The sequence below is a fragment of the Chrysemys picta genome, chromosome 6 (genome assembly GCF_011386835.1).
Source record: "Chrysemys picta bellii isolate R12L10 chromosome 6, ASM1138683v2, whole genome shotgun sequence".
In the NCBI taxonomy this organism is placed as follows: domain Eukaryota; kingdom Metazoa; phylum Chordata; order Testudines; family Emydidae; genus Chrysemys; species Chrysemys picta.
In genome coordinates, this window is record NC_088796.1 from 91,106,383 (window position 1) to 91,127,142 (window position 20,760).

Sequence of the window (20,760 nt, forward strand, 5' to 3'; positions counted from 1 at the left end):
AAACTGAATGCCAACTGAAGAAAGTAAAATAATTATGGCTTATCTGTTAATGCAAAGACTGTATAATATAAAAGAAAATAGAGTATATACAGAGCTACAGTAACTAATAGGAACTAACGTGAAGTGAATTGATTTTAAAAGTTACTACATTTGGCATTAACAAGTCCAGCAAAGTCACTGCATTTGTATCCTCTTTAAAACCAACAGAACAGTTATATTTGTGAAAGGTTTTTTTTTTTCTGTCTGAATCAATTTTTTTGTCCGTGAGTTCTCAATCTTGCAAGGTGTTGCATAACTCCTGAAGGTGCTAATCACTGCTAGCTCCTAATGATTTCACGGATTACAAGATGCTCAAAAACTTGCAGGATCAAGCCTTTAATACAGACAACTATTACAATAGATTAATTTACCCCTGTCCAACTGAACAAACAAAGTTTGATGTGAATTTGTAGCTTTTCTCTAAAAAGTAAAATGGAATATAAAAAAGTAAAAAAACAGATGTTTTTAAAATATGTTTTTAATAAAATACAGAACTTCAAAACTTGTAAGTTCTAACACTACACTTATGAAATCAAAGAGTATGAAATCAGACATACTGTACTAGAACAAGCAAAGGGCTTTTATTCACTTGAAAACAATAGCAGTATGGAAGATCTCTTCATTGCATTACACAAACGTCCCTGAGATTTTTACATAAACAAGCTATATTCTGTGTCTATTAAATATTGGAAACCTACGGTGGGATCAATGAAGGGACTTAGGTGTTGCAACGCTGAGCGTCACACTCATTTTTTAGCGCCTAGAAAATTACAGGAACACCACTGCGATCCACCAAGCAGTTAGGTGAGTTAGGCACCTATACAATCAACTGGGGAGAGACAGGTGCCTCAGAGAGCAAGCCACAAAAGCTAGCATACTTGGCAGAGAGCCCCCTAAGCTAGCCAGTGGGAGCTACCAACTAGAGATGTCTGTACTAAGCTCTGCCCCACCCTCTCTTGGAGATAGGCACCTAAATCCAGGTTGCAGGGAGGCACCTATGTCTATGTAACAATCCATTAACAGGAACCGGCTACCTGGAGTTAGATGGCATAGGCGCCTAAGGTGTTTCTTGAGGGAGTCAGTTAGGCACCCGCCTTGCTCCACAGATAATGATGGTGATGGCAGGGTGGCACCCACTGTATAACTTCTCAGCCAGTGGTTAGAGCACTCACCTAGGGTGTGGGAGACCCAGGTTCAATCCCCCCCCTCTGCCAGAAGGGGAGAAAGAATTTGAACAGGGGTCTCCCATAGCCCAGTTATTAGAATGCCTCTAACCACTGGGCTATGGGACAGTCTGAGGTAAGGCTCCCTCGCTCTTTCCTATTGCACTGTTGATAAATAATGATGCTTGGAACTGGGGGACTGGACTCAGAACATCCTAGGTTCGTGACCCTGGCTCCAGTACTTAGATTTCAAATGGGGCTTGATCTGATAAGTAAGCTCTGAGCCTGCCTACTGGATCAGGCCCTGCACATAACTTAGGTATCTGAATGCCTATCTTTCCCTGGTTTGTGAATCACTCTTGGCCTCAGATAGGAGACAGGCATCTGGTCAGCTAGAATGAGGCAGCACATGGCCAAAAGAAGAAACATACGTGCCTAGGGAACTTTTACTCTAAAAAACTTCAGTGTCGAGTGAGTTCATGTGCCTACAGAGTTTGGCAGGATTTTTTGAATCACAGTGGAGCCAAAACTGGGACTTTAAGTGCCTAAACCAGGGACGTAGGCACCTAAGTCTGGGATTTAGGTGCTTATGTACTTTCATGGATCCCACCCATATGGGTTACTGAGTGTCATACACTGCAATTTTAGATTTCTGCATTTATCATCCCAGCAATAATGCTGTTTAATGCTTGTAAAGATAGAATATTTTGTTTGGTTACCAAAAAAACAAAACAAAACAAAACCCCGACAAAACTCACCATACAAAGTTAAGACTCTACAAATGCAAAGACATCTTTTGCACAACTTATTTTAAAATCAAGTCCAAAACAATGTACAGAAATGCAACAACAGGTACTGATTTGAAAAAATGCACTTGAAAAATATACGGTGAAGTTACTTTTTAAAAAACGCTCTAAGTGTTTCAAACATTGTGACAAAAGAAGCATAAATTATTGGTAAAATAATTTCCAAAACAGAAGGCCTGATCCTGCACTTCTTACCCTTGGCAAAATCTCCCTGGTTTTGGTCAACATAAGACTTGCCTGTGTAAAACCTGCAGGAGTGTCCCATAGTGGCACAAAACATTCTCCGACTGGCACCGGGCTAAGCTGAACACTGGGTAAGCATTGTTAGAATTGAGGTACTTTTTAAAAACAATCTTCCTATAAGATTTACATTATGACAGCACTATTGTGCCCCTTAATGTTTGTGAATAATTTTCCTGTGTCTCTGATTTGCTGTCAATTTGTTTAAAAATGAACATTCCACTTGACTAGAAATCTAGAACTAAGAACAAAGGTTGAGTTGTGGTGCTCCTAAAATGAGATTTGCTCAACAAAAACAAAGTTGAACAAACAAAGTCTAACAAGGCAAGTTAGAGTTAAATTTAGTTTACAATTTACTGTATTTTAAGAGAACAAGTAGGATCATATGGCTTGAATTAGAAAACACTACATTCACTGACTTACAGCTAGAGATAATGGGGATCGTGCCCCCAAGAAATATACATGTAGGGGACACTCCATACACAGGTCTTCCTTCCCTCACAGGGTAAGGGGCCTCAGTTAACCTCAACAGATTGTATACCCCTTCTATGTGGGTCTGCAATGGACCATGGAGAAGGAGTGCATGGGTCCCTCAGAAAGGGCATTTGAGCCTGGAGCTGTATTTATCTTTTCTTGACAGCTCCTTGACATATGTTAAAGGGACTGAGGCCAGAACTACTGGAAGTACCGAGCCATGATACAGGGACTCTGTGCAGGTAGTTCTGGCTTCATGCAGATCCCACAGAATTCTGAGGGTGGGGCCTGGGCCTGTTTGCAGGGTGGCAAATCCTGGTTCCTAAACCTCAGACTGATGTGGAGGAATTTCTGCACGGGAAATCTCACTGATATTTCCTTCTCCCAAACCTGGGGGTTTTATCAAAGGAAAGAAATTGGGGATGGGATGGTACAACTCCATCAGCATGCAGTCCTGGTAAGATGGCTGCTAGTTTTGTTGTAAACTCCTTTTTGGGAGTGGGGGCAGAAGGGCATTGTTAATCCTAATACTGAATTGTGGATTTGGAGGTATTTTCTATTTTTAGTTCAACCCCCAAAGCAGAATCCTTATTTATAGTTAAATTCATCATCACATGAAGGTTACAAAGTCAGACAGACAAAAGAGCAGCATGTAATAAAGTTAATTACGTGTTTAGCATTCTCATTCTCAGAAGTGGCCCACTGAAATCATTGCTTTATCTGAAGCAGCTTCAATTCCACTTGCTGCCTGTATTTTTAGAAAATGTGGAGAGAACCCAACACATCCACAACAGATACATAGGGGGAAAGTAGGAAAATAGATTGTGCTGTTTTTATGCTTGTCCATTTCAATTTAACTTTTTTGGGGGGAGAGGGGTTGCTGTACAAATAGAACTAAATATTTGTTCCCTTTCCCTAAAAATATTTACAGTACATCACACAACAGCCTAACATATACCTCTGCATGTATCGCTGGCTAATAATGGACTCAAACAGGCACATTGACAGTTGCTTAGTAAATTATCTAACCTCCTTCAATTTGTTCTACAGAGAAGCCAATTCTTCATTGACAATGAAATTATAAAACTATATTAATAAAGCACAAGCCCTTGTGCAACACACTACACAGAATGCCAAGTTGCTATACATTCAGTGTGAAAACACTAAAAATATATTCTGTGCATCTCCATCTTGGCAAGGAAATGCATTCAGTCTTTTCATCTCCCTAAAAGCCCTACCAAAGTGGTAAGTCACTCTTTTTTTGCATTGCCAAGTAAGGCAAATACTGGTGATGCTAATTGACCACATATTAGGACACGGTTTAGAAAAATAATCCACTTTCTATTAAAGTATTTCATTGTCATGTCCTTGTAGTAGCAAATGTATCCTGATGAAGAAAATGAACAGAATTCCTCACAGTTTGCAGGTTCTGATAGGATATTTGCACACATGTTTTGCCCACACTAAAGACAGATGGATGGATGTGTATAATCCACAGCAACCCAAAGGGCAGACTTTGTTCTGTGTTCCAATATGTCCTCTGAACAAACTTCAGTTCTCTTATCCACCCATGTTGCCCCTTATATGATCCACTCGCACCGCAAGCTCCCTAAAGGAGGGACGCTGGCTTACGTTATTGTTCCAGCATTCTGTCATGATGACATAAATCTGGGGAAGACATCAGAAAAGAGAGGTTACTCACCCTGTGCAGTAACTATAGTTCTTCAAGATGTGTGTCCCTACAGGTGCTCCACTTCAGATGTGGATGCACCTCACGGGCCTTTGATCAGAGGTTTTCATTAGCAGCGTCCATGTAGCTCACACATGCATCCTTGTACCCTGAACTGAGGCTATAGCAGGCTGTGCAGGCAAACCACCCTCAGTTCTTTCTACACCACCAAGCCTCAGAAGGAAACTTTGAAGCAGAGGGGAAAGAGGGTGGGTAAAGAAGCACCCATAGGGCCACAGTCTCGAAGAACTATAGTTACTACACAGCGTGAGTAACCCCTCTGTCTTCTTCGAGTAGTGTCCCTGGGGGTGCGCCAGAAGCAGGAGAGAGTTTCAGAACAGAGTCCAGCACAGAGGAAAGAACTGCATTGCCAACTGCCACATCAGCTCTAGAGGCACTGACTAAGGCGCAGTGCCTGGAGAAGGTATGTACCAAAAACCATGTAGCAGCTCTGCAGACGTCAGATACTGGGACATTTTAAAGTAGAGCCATAGATGTAGACTATGATCTCGTCAAGTGAGCGGAGCTGACACGACCGTAAGGGGTGGAATGCTGGCAGCCTTGTAACAAGCTATAATACACCCAGAAATCCATTTCATTTGTCTTTGGGTAGAAATAGCACATCCTTTAGAGCTATCTGCAAAGGAAATAAACAGTCTAGGAGATTTATGAAATGATTTAGTCCTATCTAACGGGGTGAAAGGAGTGCTCCATCATTAAGATGGAGCTTGATTTCCCAATTCTTCTGTGCCTTGGACTTGAGGGCTAAATAGCAGTGACACTTCTGTGGGATGTGTGACTCTCCCAGACAGAGAACGTACTTAGAGGGTTCATTGCTGACAGGGAAAGCCTTTCTACATGTGAGGCAACATTTAAACCTCAGTGAGCTGGACACGCCCCTCACAGGGAGGATTTCTTCAGAGGAAATTAAAGAATATTTCAACAACAAGTAATTAACTTAGAAAATTTTTCACTTGACCACAGCTCAAAGAGCCACTACTACTTAAAAACAAACAAACCCCTAACTAACCTAAACTAAACGAACTCAGCAACCAGCTGAGGCACTCACAATACTTAAGCTCCATGTCAGGCAGAAACGTTTGAGAAGGAACTGAGGATGTTCACCTATGCAGCCTGATATAGCTTTGGTGTGGGGCACAAGGATACCAGCAGCGCACGTGTGGGTCAAACCGACACTGCTAATGAAAATCTCCGATCAAAGGTGTGTGGGATACATGTGCACCTGAAGTGGAGCACCCAGAGGGATGCTACTCAAAGAAGAATTAGTATTACATACATAGAAACTTCAACTGGTTTTAAATACTTGGACCGGGTCTGTCACAGTGTAGTAGCTGCTGGAAGGGGATCTGAATTAGTCTTTTGCTTCTGAGCAATGGGCGTGGGGGGGAGGAGTGTCACACTAGGCGCCGACTTCCCTTGTTTTCCATGGGTGCTCGACCCCCACTCTGCCCCGGCCCCGGCCTCATTCCAACCTCTTCCCCAAATCCCCGCACCGCCTCCTCCCCTGAGCACGCCATGTTCCTGCTCCGCCCCCCCAGTGTGCAAACATCTGTTTGGTGGCGGCCGGGGGAGAAACACTGGGAGGTAGGCAGAGGAGCAGGGACGCGGCACACTCGGGGGGCAGGGGGGGAGAGAAGGGAGCTTGTCTGCCACTAATTTTTCCCCGTGGGTGCTCCAGACCTGGAGCACCGACAGAGTTGGCGCCTATGGGTCACAGTGCTGCAGAGACTGAATGATCAGCTCATGTCTCACTAATCACTTTCTTTGATTCATGGAAGCAGAAGCAGTGAGTGAGGGCATCTAGCTTTGCTCTACCAGAGGAGTGATTATAATAGCAGGGCTTTGAGTTTGTGGGAAAAAAGTTGGGTAGATCCTCGAAGCACTGAAGACCCTGGACCCATTTCCAAATAGAGTTAGAAACATTCCTTTAAAAAAAAAAATAGCTTGTAATCCATCAGGGGGCTAAATGGGAGAGAATCACAGTTTCTCACTGTGAAAAAGCACTTGCATCGTGCTCTGGTAGGTTATATAATACTTGACCTTGAAATGTTGACATTATTTTTGAGATAAGTTGGAGAAAATTCTAAAAATTTAATGAATTTTTTCCTTCTTCCCTTGAGGCCTGAACAGTTTGAATTGTGATAGCCTGGCTTAAGAAGTGGAAGGTTACAAAAATAGAAGCAATTAAAATATATATATAACTAGAATATTTCTAAGACATCTGGCAAAATACATGATGAGTTTGTGTTCTCAGATAAGGGTTTTGCATGCAAAAACAGTTACACACACAAAAATGCAAGCACAAATTCAGAAGCCACTTCTGAACATTTATTTTTAATGTGTGTATAAATCTAACAATTACAATACAAGGCTCAATCCTATCAAGAATTATGCACATTCTTAACTTTACGTACATGAACAGAGTTCCACTGACTACTCCCCCATGGGACTACTCATGTATTTAGAGTTAAGCAGGTACGTAAATCTTTGCAGAATTAGGCCAGACTCCTCCCTAACAAGTATGTGCATTCCTAAGTTTGCTGTGGGAAGAGAAATAATCAATCAAAACACAAGCTTTTTTTTTAAATCTGGAAATTAAATGCAAAAAACCTGTTTAATAATAAGGTTGTATAGTTAAAGTCACAAGAGTCACGAAATGCAAAGTTTAATGATACTGTTGAAATCTTAACTAGGATGCTAATAATATGTAGTATTCTCTATTCCTATTTTTCAGGTTACAATGGTAACACATTGAGCTACCTATTTATGTTGTAAAATTTCTATGTGCAATGCAGCCAAGTTAATGTGACTGTGACCACTAGAACTTCTACATTTCTTGACTTTCTGAGATTTAAATGTTTCAGTTTGAAGGTTGCATTAATAGTTTTTTCCTTTAATATTACAAGATGCCAGCCAGATACATTAATAGACTGTCTGGGCCTTATTAAATTTGCAATTCTGAACTTAAGTCTGCTTGTGCATCTATTATAATAGGTCACAGGTAACCTATCCAGAGATATTCAGCAACATTTTTACATCTAGGTTATTGACAGATTGCCATATTAAGAAGCAGGAGCTGAACGTTTGATAATTACTTGGTCTTATAACTACCATAAAATAGCAGCACAATGTTCTACAGTGTTTGACTATGCATCCTGTGTAAGTGATGTTTCTTCAATAACCCAGTCATCACAGAACAGAGAGCTTATATTTACTATATATTCCCCCTGGCTGATCCAGTGTTAAGACAAAAAAAATTAATTGTAATACCTCATCAGGACATCCATCTGGTCTCGGCAGCCGTCCATTGTTCTTCAAAAGCTCTATCAAATGGAATACAATCATCTGTCCTTGTTTATCATTACCAATCATGCGCATGAATTCCTGAAACACAAAGCCAACTTTTATTCATGTAAAAGTTATTATACTTTGTAACACTTTGAAGTGAATTTTTTTTTGGTTTTGAAAAATCTATGACAATAGCGTTAAGGATACTCTAGATAAGGATAAACTAGATAAAGGCAGTAATTATGATGCAGATAAGGCAGAAATATTTAATAAATATTTCTATTCTGTATTCCGAAAGAACCAGGATGATGTCTTCATATCTTAGAGTGACAATGAAATACTTTTTATTCCATCAGTAACTAGGGATGAGATTAAACAGCAACTATTTAAAGTTAAACATTTTTAAATTTAAAGTCAGTGTGCAGCCCAGAGTATTAAAAGACTTGGCTGAGGATCTCTCTGAAGCATTAATATTATATTTTAACAAATCTTGGAACACTGGAGAAGTTCCAGAGGACTGGAAGATGGTTAATGTCATGCTGATATTTAAATAGGGTAAAACAGGATGACTAAGGTCATTGTAGGCTAGTTAGCTTCACATCAACCCCAAGCAAAATCATGGAAAAGCTGGTAAGGGACACAATCAGTAAAGAATTTAAAGGATAGTAGCATAATTAATGCCAATCAACATGGTTTTGTGGAAAATAGGTCTCGTCAAACACATGTGTGACAGTGTACCCCATAAGGCTTTATGGGGAGGGGGTGCTTATAAATGTACGTATGACATAACTGGAATATGTTTTGTGCTGCCTGTGCCATGTAACATATCTCCGTAAGGGTTATGGTCTACTATATCTATTCATCCTATTTGTACATATATATCATTTTCTACTCGAGGTTAAGAATATGGGCTGTATGCTTGCCTGATTTCTAAGTAAGCTTTGTGAGGCATTTGGTCAGCTTCTTTAGGAAGGAATTTGCCAGGTTAAGTACCTGATCAGGAGACACTTAGGGAACAATGCATCTTGGAATGCTCCAATCCACATGAGAAGTCTTCCTGGAGACATGCAAGATGCCATGTGGACAATGGCGTTGGCCTGCAAAGACTGAGTCATGCAGGGGCATGTGACTTGCCCAGGTGACTCCAAAACTCCATCTTGGAGCTGGGCTTTGCATAGGAGGGAGGTCTCCACCCACAAGAGAGAGTCTACTTAAACCTGTGGGAGACCCCTCCATTTTGTCTTCAGCTGGCTAAAGAAGGAGCCTCTCCACCCCCCCCCCCCCAAGGATACTTGAAGGAGACTGAAACAAAGGACAGTAACTACAGGGGATGTGAGTGATTGCTGGACCCAGGCTAAAAGGAGCTTAGCCTGTAAAAGGGAGCACTCTGGAACTGGTGAGGAAATTATCTGTATTCAGTTTGATTAGGCATAGATCTGCGCATTTTATTTTATTTTGCTTGGTGACTTACTTTGTTCTGTCTGTTACTACTTTGAACCACTTAAATCCTACTGTCTGTATTTAATAAAATCACTTTCTATTTAGTAATTCACTCAGAGTATGTATTAATACCTGGGGGAGCAAGCATCTGTGCATATCTCTCTATCAGTGTTATAGAGGGCGAACAATTTATGAGTTTGCCCTGCATAAACTTTATGCAGGGTAAAACGGATTTATCTGGGTTTAGACCCCATTGGGAGTTGGGCATCTGAGTGCTAAAGACAAGCACACTACTGTGAGCTGTTTTCGGGTAAACTTGCAGCTTTGGGGACAAGTGATTCAGACCCTGGATCTTTGTCTGGAGCCAAACAGGAGTGTCTGGCTCAGCAAGACAGGGTGCTGGAGTCCTGAGCTGGCAGGGAAAACAGAAGCAGGGGTAGTCTTTGCACATCTGGTGGCAGCTCCCAAGGGGGTTTCTGTGATCCAACCCGTCACAACATGTAATATAGTTTTTTGATGAAATCACATGTGGTTGGTAAAGGTAAATGTGTAGACATAACAGACAATCTTCTGTAAGGCATCTGGCTTAGTTGCGCATGATGTTCGGACAAAAAATTAGCACTATACAAAATCAACGTAGCCTATATAAATGGATTAAAAGCCGGTTAACTGATAGACTACAAAAATTAATGGTAAATGGGGGACTAATCCAATGGGGGAGTTTTTAGTGGGCTCCTATAGGGATCTGTGCTCAGCCCACTGCTATTTAATCGGTTTATTGATGATTGAAAGAAAATATAAAATTATTGCTGGTAAAATTTGTAGATGACACGAAAGTTGGGGGATTGGTAAATAATGATTGGGGACAGTTATACACTCAATTTGGATTGCTTGGTAAGGTGGACTCATGTGAACACCATGTATTTTAACACAATCAAACGTAAAGTCATACCATCTAGAAACAAAGAATACAGGTCATATTTATAAGATGAGGTACTGTATCATGGAAAGCAGTGACTCTGAAAAAGATTTAAGGGGTCATGGTAGGCAACCAATGGAACATGAGCTCCCAGTGTAATGCTGTAGCTAAGAAGGGTCTTAGAAATGGTTGCAAATAGTATTAAGATGCGTCAGTCATACTTGAGGCTTTAGTATGGGAAAGTCTGACATTTGAGTATTTTAAAACTGTTTCATACAGTTATGAACCCTAGTATGGCTACGGCTTTTACAGATGTCAGATAATTTTTTACCCCAATTAACATTTTATGCCTTGGTACTAGTGGGTTTTCAGTATATTTCATCCTATAACTGCATGCTGCATTACGAAAATCCAATTCTCAGCATAAAAGGAACGGTAAATAACGATCGATTTAGATCTATGTATGATCTAAATCTTTAGTTAAGCTCATGAGAGAAGGAACTTCAGAAAGCTGTAACTATGCACTGACCGCTGGAGGGCTTTTGCTCTTTTCAATATATGTGAAGAGTTCATACAGGACCACGCCAAAGCTCCACACGTCAGAGGCCACAGAAAACTTGCTCTCTGTCAGAGATTCTGGAGCATACCTGTATCAAAAAGTCATGGGAAACATCAGCAAAGTTAATATAGAAGGAAAAAAGGGACATTCTTCTGCACCTTTCTTTTTTTTTTTAGGATTAAGGCATCTTAATTTGACAAACCTAAAACATGTCATGAGTAGATTTTCTTATTACATGTTTACAGACTTTAATACCTCTGCATTTTATTATATTACCATCACTTGTATCTATGCTTTATTTTACTTCTTAAAAAATTATTTAAATCGTCCTGATTTCTGTTTCTATAGCGGTGTACTCAGAATGCTTTATCATAACTGCCTTACTTATACAATATGATGAACAACACAAAAAACCCTCTAGTGTGAAGAGCCTGACCCAAGGCTATTGACATCAACGAGCGTCTTTCCATCAATGTCATTGTGCTTTGGCTCATGCCAACTGACTCTGTTCTCATTTAAGCCCTCCTGCCCCTGTACTCAAGAATCTAATATCTATGTATGTTGAACACATATTCTCAACTCTCTTCTTTAGAGTATAACATTTCTAGAGTGCTTAAAGCTGACAAGTACAGCTCATGTAAATAGCATGCACTCTGCTCAAGAGTACAAGTAAATTAAGCTCTTTCACATAAACATGCATCTATATTAGGATTTCCTATGGTCCCCATCTCCATAGTATCATAATGGCTGCACAGAGTCTTCGCTTTTCCCTTCCCTAGTTATAAGGAGACACTGCTTCTAGATTATTTTTTTAAAAGCATCTATCTGATTATTACAGAAAAGTGTTATCAAAGAGGAGGATTTTGCAGAGTGTCCTGGAGACTCTGGATGACTTAGACATACTCTGAAAACTCATCCCTCACCAGAACATTAGCTTCTGCTCTCACTGTCCAGGGAGAAACTCTGCTGAATGTGGTCAGAAGACATGGACCTTGGTATGCAAGAGGCTGTCTAAGATATCAGGCAGGCAGATATGAATGCTCAACCTACAAGTACCTCAAAGGCTGAAAACTTTAAAGCCAGTGAGAACTTCTATCTGGTTACAAGAACTGCAAATCCAGGAGGGAGAGTCCACTGAGATGGGTTTCTTTGGAGAACATTCTTCACATTCCTTTAAACTTTTCAACCTTTTAGCACCTTTGCTGATCAATACAGTAACTCCAATTAGGGAACATGCTCATTTAAAGTTGTGCAATGCTCCACTATTACCTTGTTTGACTGCCTGCTTTCTCCACAGCTGTTAGCCTCCCTACACCCTCCCCACCGCAGCGCTTCCCACCCGCCAGCAGACCCCACAGATCAGCACATTCCCCCTCATCCCCCTGCCTGCGGCAATCAGCTGGCTTGCAGCATTTAGCAGGCAGGAGGGAGGAGCAAGGATTCAGCGCCCAGGCTCCCCCTCCCTCCTCTGCCTCCTGAACACCCGCAAGCCATCTGATTGCCCCGGGCAGGAGAGCAGGGGGGAGGAGCAAGGACTTGGCGCGCCTCCCCCCTCCCTCCCCTGCCTCCTGCCTGCGGCAATCAGCTGGCTTGCAGCATTCAGAAGGGAGAGGAGGGAGGTGGGAGGAGTGAGGACACAGCATGCGAAGTAAAGGGGGAGGAGAGGCGGATCAAGGGTGGTGGCTTGGGGGAAGGAGTGGAGTGGATGGGCCGAGGGTTGAGCCTCCTGTCCCCAGCAAAGTCAGTTCCAGTGCTTGCAAGAACAGCAAAAGGAGCAGCCGAACAATCCATCCTCTTCCACTCTCTGACTCCACCACCTCAACCAAGCTTCATACTCAGCAGTGATGAGTGTAGTATTAAATTGCTTCTTTAAAATTGTTTAAAATGTATATAATGCCTTTTGTCTGGCAAAAAAAATTCCCCTGGAACCTAGCCCCCCCGCCCCCCTTTACATAAATTCTTATGGGGAAATTGGATTAGCTGAACATCGTTTCACTTAAAGTCGCATTTTTCAGGAACATAACTACAACGTTAAGTGAGGAGTTATTGTATTAGAGAATTAAAAAAAACCCAGCTAGAATACACAGATTAACAACTACTTCATGAGAGCAGCTTGAAAATATCCACATTTCTATACAGTAACTAAAATCCTGTGCGTGACGTTTTATGCTGAGCCAAAGCTACGGACTTTGCCTTTTAGACTCCACAAACAAACAAAAATATTAGTATCTTTCAGTGCAATAAAATCCAGCTCTGTGCACTACAAACACCCGGCCTTGTTTCATGAAGCAAATGAAAACTCACCAAAATATAGGGCTTTCTCCAGGCTCTTTCACTTTGTAGTATTCTTTGTCTTGTGGCAGGACTTTTGTCAGTCCAAAGTCCCCAATTTTAACTCTGTTCTCATTCTCCACTAAGATGTTTCTCGTTGCTAGATCCCGGTGAATGTACCTTTTTGTGCCCAGATACTCCATGCCCTAAGGGTAAAGATAATACACAAATTAAATAATTGTTATTAAAACTCAATAGAGATACAGGGCCAAATTTAGCACTGGCATAAGTGGCTGTAATTTCATCAATTTAAATACAGTCATATTGGTCTATGGCAGTGGTGAATTTGGTTCAGAGAGTTTAAACCAAATACAGAAAACTAGCAAGCTTTTTTGTCTGAATGCCTATCTTTTTTGGAGAGAGCTTCTTAATGCTTCAAGGTGCAGTAAATTTCCTTCGCCGAGGGGAGCTGGATTGGACCCTCCTCTGAGCCCAGCAACATTACTCCTAGCTTATTGAGAAGGGCAGCTCCTGTATTTCCCTCTCCGGGACCAAACATGCTGTGCTAGCAGACCTCCAGCCGTTAGCCCAGGGAGAATGAAAGCCAGGCTAAGTTTCTGGCATGATAACACCAAGTGCCAACCAAGCCAGCCCTGTCTGACTGCCAATCTTGGCTCTGCTTCCCTTTCTCTCCTTTGCTTGCACTATCCAGCTCTATTTTATCATCCTTTTTGATCCCCACAACCTGTGTGATCTTCCTCACATCCCCACTAGCACTCACCATCACAAACATTCACTCTCATACTCTGAGTAGGGACAACCTATGACCAATGCTGCCTTGAATAAGACATCCTTTCTGTTGTTGCTGCCCCTAGATGTCAAACCTCCTACAGGAGCAAGCAGTTTGGCTATGGTGCCTATTCCTTTTGTCACTGCTGTGACAAAGTTCCTCCTCTATCTTGGTGGGTCCTGTGCTTATTGGCGGATTTTCTTGCCTCAGAGATTCACCATGTGGGTTAGGGAACAGCCCAGAGACCTTCCCTTCTGGAAGAACCCACAGTCCAGGTCAATTGGGAGGTTTGGGGGGAACCCAGGCCTGCCCTCTACACCGGGTTCCAGCCCAGGGCCCTGTGGACTGCAGCTGTCTATAGTGCCTCCTGTAACAGCTGCATGACAGCTACAACTCCCTGGGCTACTTCCCCATGGCCTCCTCCAAACACCTTCCTTATTCTCACCACAGGACCTTCCTCCTGGTGTCTGATAACGCTTGTGCTCCTCAGGCCTCCAGCAGCACACCCTCTCAGCTCCTTGCGCCTCTTGCTCCCAGCTCTTCACACTCTCACCACAAACTGAAGTGAGCTCCTTTTAAAACCCAGGTGCCCTGATTAGCCTACCTTAATTTATTCTAGAAGCTTCTTCTTAATTGGCTCCAGGTGTCCTAATTAGCCTTCCTGCCTTAACTGGTTCTAGCAGGTTCCTGATTACTCTAGTGCAGCCCCTTCTCTGGTCACTCAGGGAACAGAAAACTACTCATCCAATGACCAGTATATTTGTCCTCTACCATACTCCTGTACCCCACTGGTCTGGGTCTGTCACACTGCTGAAATATGAGAGGTAGGAACATGGGCGTAGTTTGGAGGGAGGACAGGCGGACATTGCTTCCCCCCGAAACTGCAAACCTCAAACAGATGCATAATTTGCCCCTCCACACATGGCCCCTTTGGCCAGACTAAAGATCCCCCCCAAGAAGTCAAACTATGCTCATGGGAGGGGAACCAACTATAGTTTTTTATGGTAACTAAAGAGAAAATCCTGTTTGGGCAGCTGTACGTGGTGGGGAGGAGTCGACGCAGCACAGAGTGTTTTAGAAGCTGACCAATTCCAATGTATAACAATTAGGAAACATTAAGCAAGCCAGCTGTTCAATGACTCTATACGAATCCTTTCCTTTCCTTCAATGCATCTAAAAACCAGCAAGCGTTGCTCATCAAAATTTTGGCTGCTGACCAAACTTTTTGGCATAAAAATTTTCCTTGCCATTGCAGGGGCCTCTCTGCCTGTGGCACATACTACTCCTGTGGGCTGTAATACTTTTTGTCTAATCTTGGTTGTTGGGTGTAATATGGTGGTGCTGAGTGGTGCTGGAGGTGTGTGATATGCAAGAAGTCAGACTAGATGATCTGGTGGTCCCTTCTGGCTTTACATGGTATGATTCTAAAAATTAAACCTATGGTGCAAGAGGAATAATGTTTTGAGGATGAGCACCAGAGGCAGCAGGTTCAGGGCGAGATTTACACCTTACACACTCCTAGGGACAGCATCTTCAGCGCTCCCCTCCCCTCCCTCCCTCCACCTACAGCTGACTTTCGTGTTGCACACAGTTTTGGAGAGGTAAGGCATCCCTAGCATATCAGTGCCCCTAGCACGTGCCTACTGTGCCTAACTGGAAATCCAGCCCTGAGCAGGTCACATATTTTCCCTTAGCGTTTCCCCACTCACCTCTGCCCCAGACTTCTGTCAATCTTTTTGAAGAAGTGGGCTGTAGTCCATGAAAGCTTATGCTCTAATAAATTTGTTAGTCAAGTACTCCTGTTCTTTTTGAGAATCTTTTTGAACAGATTTTTCCTTATTTTCTTTATACCACTAGATGGCACCATTGTGTACCAGTACTTTATTTGCTGCCAGGCAGAAGGATAGCCTGATGCCCTCAGATGCAAGCTCTTAATGCCTCGCTGTGGATGGCACATTAACAATGTTAGAGCTGGCACTTTTGCCCTAAAATCCATATATGTCCCTTTCATGACGTGCCTAGTTTCCATCACAAGACCTGACATCGCTCTCAAATCCTGGCTTCTTCCATGGCTGTCCTGATTCCTCAGTCAGGCCACTGGACTGGGAAACTGGTATGGTTTCTGAATACCACCTTTGCAGCTATTTCCCTATGTTTCAGACACTGTAAATGTAAATGCTATCCTCCTCTACCTCTAAGCCTTCGGCTGAAAACAACCCCATGGTTTATAATTTATAAAATGCACAAGAGATTGATTTATTTGAATCAGGGCTGTCATAGGGACCTATTATTTATTTGCCATGTAACACCACATGGTATATATTTGTCCAGCGATGTGTCCCTTTTATTTCCATTAATTTTAATGGGAGTCATGCACATATTGAGAGGAAAGTATGGGCCACAGTCTTACTCTGCCAAACAGAACCTGAATCCAATGTCTTCACTATCTTTTAGCTTCCCTCAAGACAGAAAGTGTCCAGAAAAAAAATGTCACTGGAGACAAGATCCAGCATTATATAAATCCATTGAAATTTCAGCAGGTAATAAACAGAAAAGGACAAGGAGAAGTAGTTTTGAAAACTCCAGACCAACATTTAAAAAAAATGAAATAACTCCTTGGATCTCTTAATGGAATACGTTTTTAGACCAAAAGAACAGCTGCATAAATAAAAACAGCAGGTACAAAATCTCACCCCAGAACAGTAACTTTGCCTACAGTGATTAGCTCCAATCTTTTTCCTAATTAGAAGACAGAGTCGGTAAAGTACGATTTCTGCGGTTCCTCTCTCAACATTGTGTTGCAATCAGAGCCAGCTTCTGCATTCTGGCCAGGGCTTAACAATGATTGTGCCACCACTCCCCATCCCCCAAACATCCACAACCATCATACCCATGAGCAAAGCGCTGCCTTTCAGAGCTGAGGAAGGGTTAGAGAGAATTCTCAGACACATTCCAAAGTTTATTAACTCATTTTACGTAAAAAGCATGCGTGTGGGTGAATCTGTAGGTCCCACCAGCCTCCTACTGCAGAAGTGGAGCCTGGACCCCAAGTGCTTGTTCTTTTCAACCTAATAATTGGTTTATATCAGCTATATTTGCAAAGTTATCTCTGCAAGAGAACTAGCTAGAAGTTTAATTAAAAACAAAAAACAAAAAAAACCCATGCAAAGATTCTTCTTTATATTTCTAGTTGCCCCCAAATCCAAGGGGCTCATAGCTGGGCTTTGTAGGGCCCGAAAGGCCAGTTTTGGTAACAGTGCTACTGTATACATCATTTGTTGCTTGCTCAGTGTGGGCTCTTGAAGAGTTTAAATTAAATTTAAGTATAAAGGAAAAATATTCAGACTTCAAAAAATGACAAATGGTTCCAAAGCTAGTTCAGGAGAGATCAAAAGTGTATCAAGAACTTCCCAAAGCAGGATCCAGAGAAGGGAAACTCACCCAGGGCCAGTCCCCTCTCTGTTCCGCTACCTCCCAGCACTTTGCAGAACTGCACACAGATTCCTGCACTTTGCCACCACACAACAGGCTCCTGCTGCACTAACTGGCATCTACAGAAGCATCCTCATTAGTCACAAGCAGAGCTGCCTCTGGGAGTGCTGATTTTCATAGCAGAGGGCTTGCAAAGTGTCAGCTACAAGCCATGAGGCTTAGGAAATAATGGGATGGAGAAAAGGGAGGGACAGAAGAGATGACAGGGGAGCAAAGAAACATGGGTTAAAATACTGATGTGAGAGAAAAGATCAGAAAATGGGGAGGATGGTATTATTATAGTTGAACAACCAGATCTTGAAAAATCTGCTAGCCCACGATGAATAGAAAGCATACCTAGGTGTCATCAGCTTCTGGAAAATCTAATCTAAGCTTTTATTTAAAAACAAAGAAAAAAGCTTCTAGCCCTTATGGCTGCAAAGATATCCTTATGGCTTCAAACACAAACTAAGTGGAAGCGATGGCATGCTTTCTGTCTGAGTCAGCAGACAGACAAGCTTCAGTTGCAGCTCACATCTTTATCAACTAAAGAGTATATTGGCATGTACTACAGAATGCTTTACTTTCACGCAATAAGAAGCACGTAACACCAATATCTAAGAAGACATTTGACCAACCCTAGCTTAGAACAAGCAAAAAGGTGATTAGTTTTCTGAGATGTGGGGTCACCCTATGAGAAGGAGGACATCTAGTTACTCCGTTCTACTCACAAATGGTGAACCAGTGTTGACAATGAAAAACATTAATTTGCTGAATCAGGCATTTCTAATCAATATAACAATAAACATTCTTTAGAGGGAAGCACTGCTAACAGACTGCAGGTATGTACATTGTTAACAGCATCTAAAGGTTTTCTTACCTTGCATATCTGAGACGTATACTGCAGAAGTTTCTTGTGATCCAGCCTCTCCTTGTGTTTCTGGATATAGTCTCGTAAACTTCCATATGGTAAATATTCCATGATTAATCTCAGATTTCTACGACCTTTTTAAATACATACAAAATATAATGTTAGATTTTTGTCATTTCTTAATACAAATAATTATATATATCTGCAAATAAATTTACTAGCAAACAGTGCGGAAAATATTTAAATATTTCACCCTGAAGGCTCTTCTATTCTTGCTCCATCAGAACATGTGTAGTTCAGAACAGTCTTACATAGCCTGTATCACACCACATTCTTACTCTGGATGGAAATAAGATGGATTCATTTGCAGTTTTAACCTTGGCCCCTTCTGCACTATATGTACCACCCCGGTTTTGTAACCAGGTCATGACACCCTCCTTTGACCTAGATACAATAAACTCAAAGTTGAACTATGTCCACAGAGCAGGACACAACACAGTTGTGTGTCAGATATGTTTGCACGTTCATACTATCACAATGCCCAACCATGTTTGTATCAGTGCATCCTGAGAAATCTGGAGTCGTTACGGCACAACATCTCAGCAGGGAATACAAAGTCAGGAGGCTATACATAGAGTGCCACCAACAGCACATGGGGCAAGACACTCCATGTAGTAAGACACCCCATGGATCTGGAAAGCAGTAGGAGTGACAATCCAGTTACATGGGTATGCTCAGGGGTCCCAGCCACACAGCAAATAAAGCTTCAGTTTTGCAATGGACAATGCACGAGCATACCACTGCATCCATGCAGAACTGAAGTGAAGTCAATAGGAAAGAGTATCATGTTAATGAACACAATATTAAACACATACTTGTCCCTGTCTACATGTTTAAAATCACATTAGTAAACACCATGTATTTTTCCAGTGTATAGAAGATCTGAGAGAAAGAACTTCTAAAATTTGATCGAGTTTTATTTTACACAGTGCCAACATGCCCAGAATGCACACAATGAACTGAGCAAAGCACATGGATTTTGTGTGGTGTGTATGTACACATTGTCTTCTATGAATACCTAGACATCCTCGCTCTCTCAAACCTCAAATTCTCAGAGCTGGACACTTTTCTAGTAAAGTAAATAAATATACAAACAGATGCATTCAACCTAGAGCAAACTAATGACTTCATAATTGAAGAAACAGTCACAGGAGCGAAGGAGAATTCTCTATTAGTTTACCAGCAATTTTATAACCAGAAATACTCAAGTGCCTTATCTAGAGTCCACTTTAAATAGCACAAGATTCTGCAATAAAATCTGCTAAGCACAAAAAACTGACAATGAAATAGATTTAGGCCCTTTTTAAGAGGCTCCACAGCAGACAAATTTTCTCCAACTATTTTCTAAGGAAGGAGCATAATGAAAGTTGATCAGTCTCTCAGTTTTACTCTGTTCCATAATACATCATTTGTGAAATAAATGGCAAGAACACGCAGACTAAAATGAAACACTACTTCACATAGCACACATTCAGCCGCTGGAATTCACAGTGAGTCAAATATTGTGCCTGGATCACTGAATGAATATTAATGCTCTCTGTAGTTCACAAACTGAGTGTGCCATACTGGCTCAGTTCATTTGTTCATGAAATACACTATCTTGCTCCAGTATCAGGCAATATCTGTTGCTTCAGAAGAAACAACAAATCTCAGCACTAATGCACCTACCCAACAGTATTCAGTGCAGGGGTTGGGGGGCGGGGGGGGAGACAAGGGGGGATTTCTTCCTGAGCACAGCAGGCTATCGTTATACTATCATCTTTTAGGAAAAGATTACTAAATCGGTTTCTCTCAAGAGAACAAAGACCTCCTTTGCAGGGTAGAATGAGAGGCCACAGACAAGCTCAACAAAAATGTTCAAAGTCTGTAGGCCCTAGGGAAAAAAATTACTCCAATGAGGCAGCAAGTGAGAGCAAATCTACTAAATTCCAACTAATCCTGGTTTTGATTAGAGAAATGAGTGAATGAAGTTATGTAGCAATTTAGTCCTGCTTTCTTTGAAATCAGAATTTATAAAGGCAATCTTCTTCTACATTTTCATTTACCTAAAATAAATCAAATTGTTACCACACAGTAATGGGACACAATCACAGAAATGCATTAAAACTTTTCTTTAACCCCTGAACATATTTTTAATTAAACACTGTGTCAGTGAATGCTTAGTTATTGTCTTTTAGCCTGACCAGCAATGTGCATTTATCTACTTAAACCCACATTAACATAAATGCAAATTTGTGTACCTACACTATGCTACTGCTGAAAGTTAAGTGCTGAGGCACAGCCACGATATTTGCTTAAGATACATGTGAAGGTGAAGTGGAAATGTTTATTTCTGAATCAAGAGACTAATACTATGTCCAAAGTTATATTTGATTCATGCTTTAACTAGCACCCCCAACACAAAACAGAAATTAAGCTTTTAAAGTTCCACCTCGCTACACAGGTGAAGATGGTAGCTGCCATCAAGTTGGTCAGCAATGTTAACAGCTTGAAAAGCTTCATTTTGGTTTGAAAACAAGGCTTTTTAAAGCAAAGACCATGGGTGAAATTCTGACGCTACTGATGAGAATGGCAAAACTCCCACTGACTTCAACAGAGCCAGGATTTCACTCCATGACT

At 41.6% G+C, this 20,760-nt stretch overlaps 1 protein-coding gene across 5 annotated transcripts in view; it reads right to left on the reverse strand.

Annotated features, from left to right (window-relative positions):
- Positions 1 to 501: 501 nt before the first annotated feature.
- Positions 502 to 20,760, reverse strand: part of JAK2 (Janus kinase 2) — a 140,365-nt gene continuing 120,106 nt past the window's right edge. For all 5 annotated transcript variants that reach the window (XM_005296794.5, XM_024103351.3, XM_005296793.5 and 2 more), the window contains 5 exons: positions 18,091 to 18,215; positions 12,983 to 13,155; positions 10,649 to 10,766; positions 7,743 to 7,856; positions 502 to 4,390 (listed from right to left, as the gene is read on the reverse strand). In XM_005296794.5, coding sequence (XP_005296851.2) covers positions 4,283 to 4,390; positions 7,743 to 7,856; positions 10,649 to 10,766; positions 12,983 to 13,155; positions 18,091 to 18,215 — 638 coding nt within the window. In that variant the 3' untranslated portion in view covers positions 502 to 4,282. The remainder of the gene's footprint in view (positions 4,391 to 7,742; positions 7,857 to 10,648; positions 10,767 to 12,982; positions 13,156 to 18,090; positions 18,216 to 20,760) is intronic.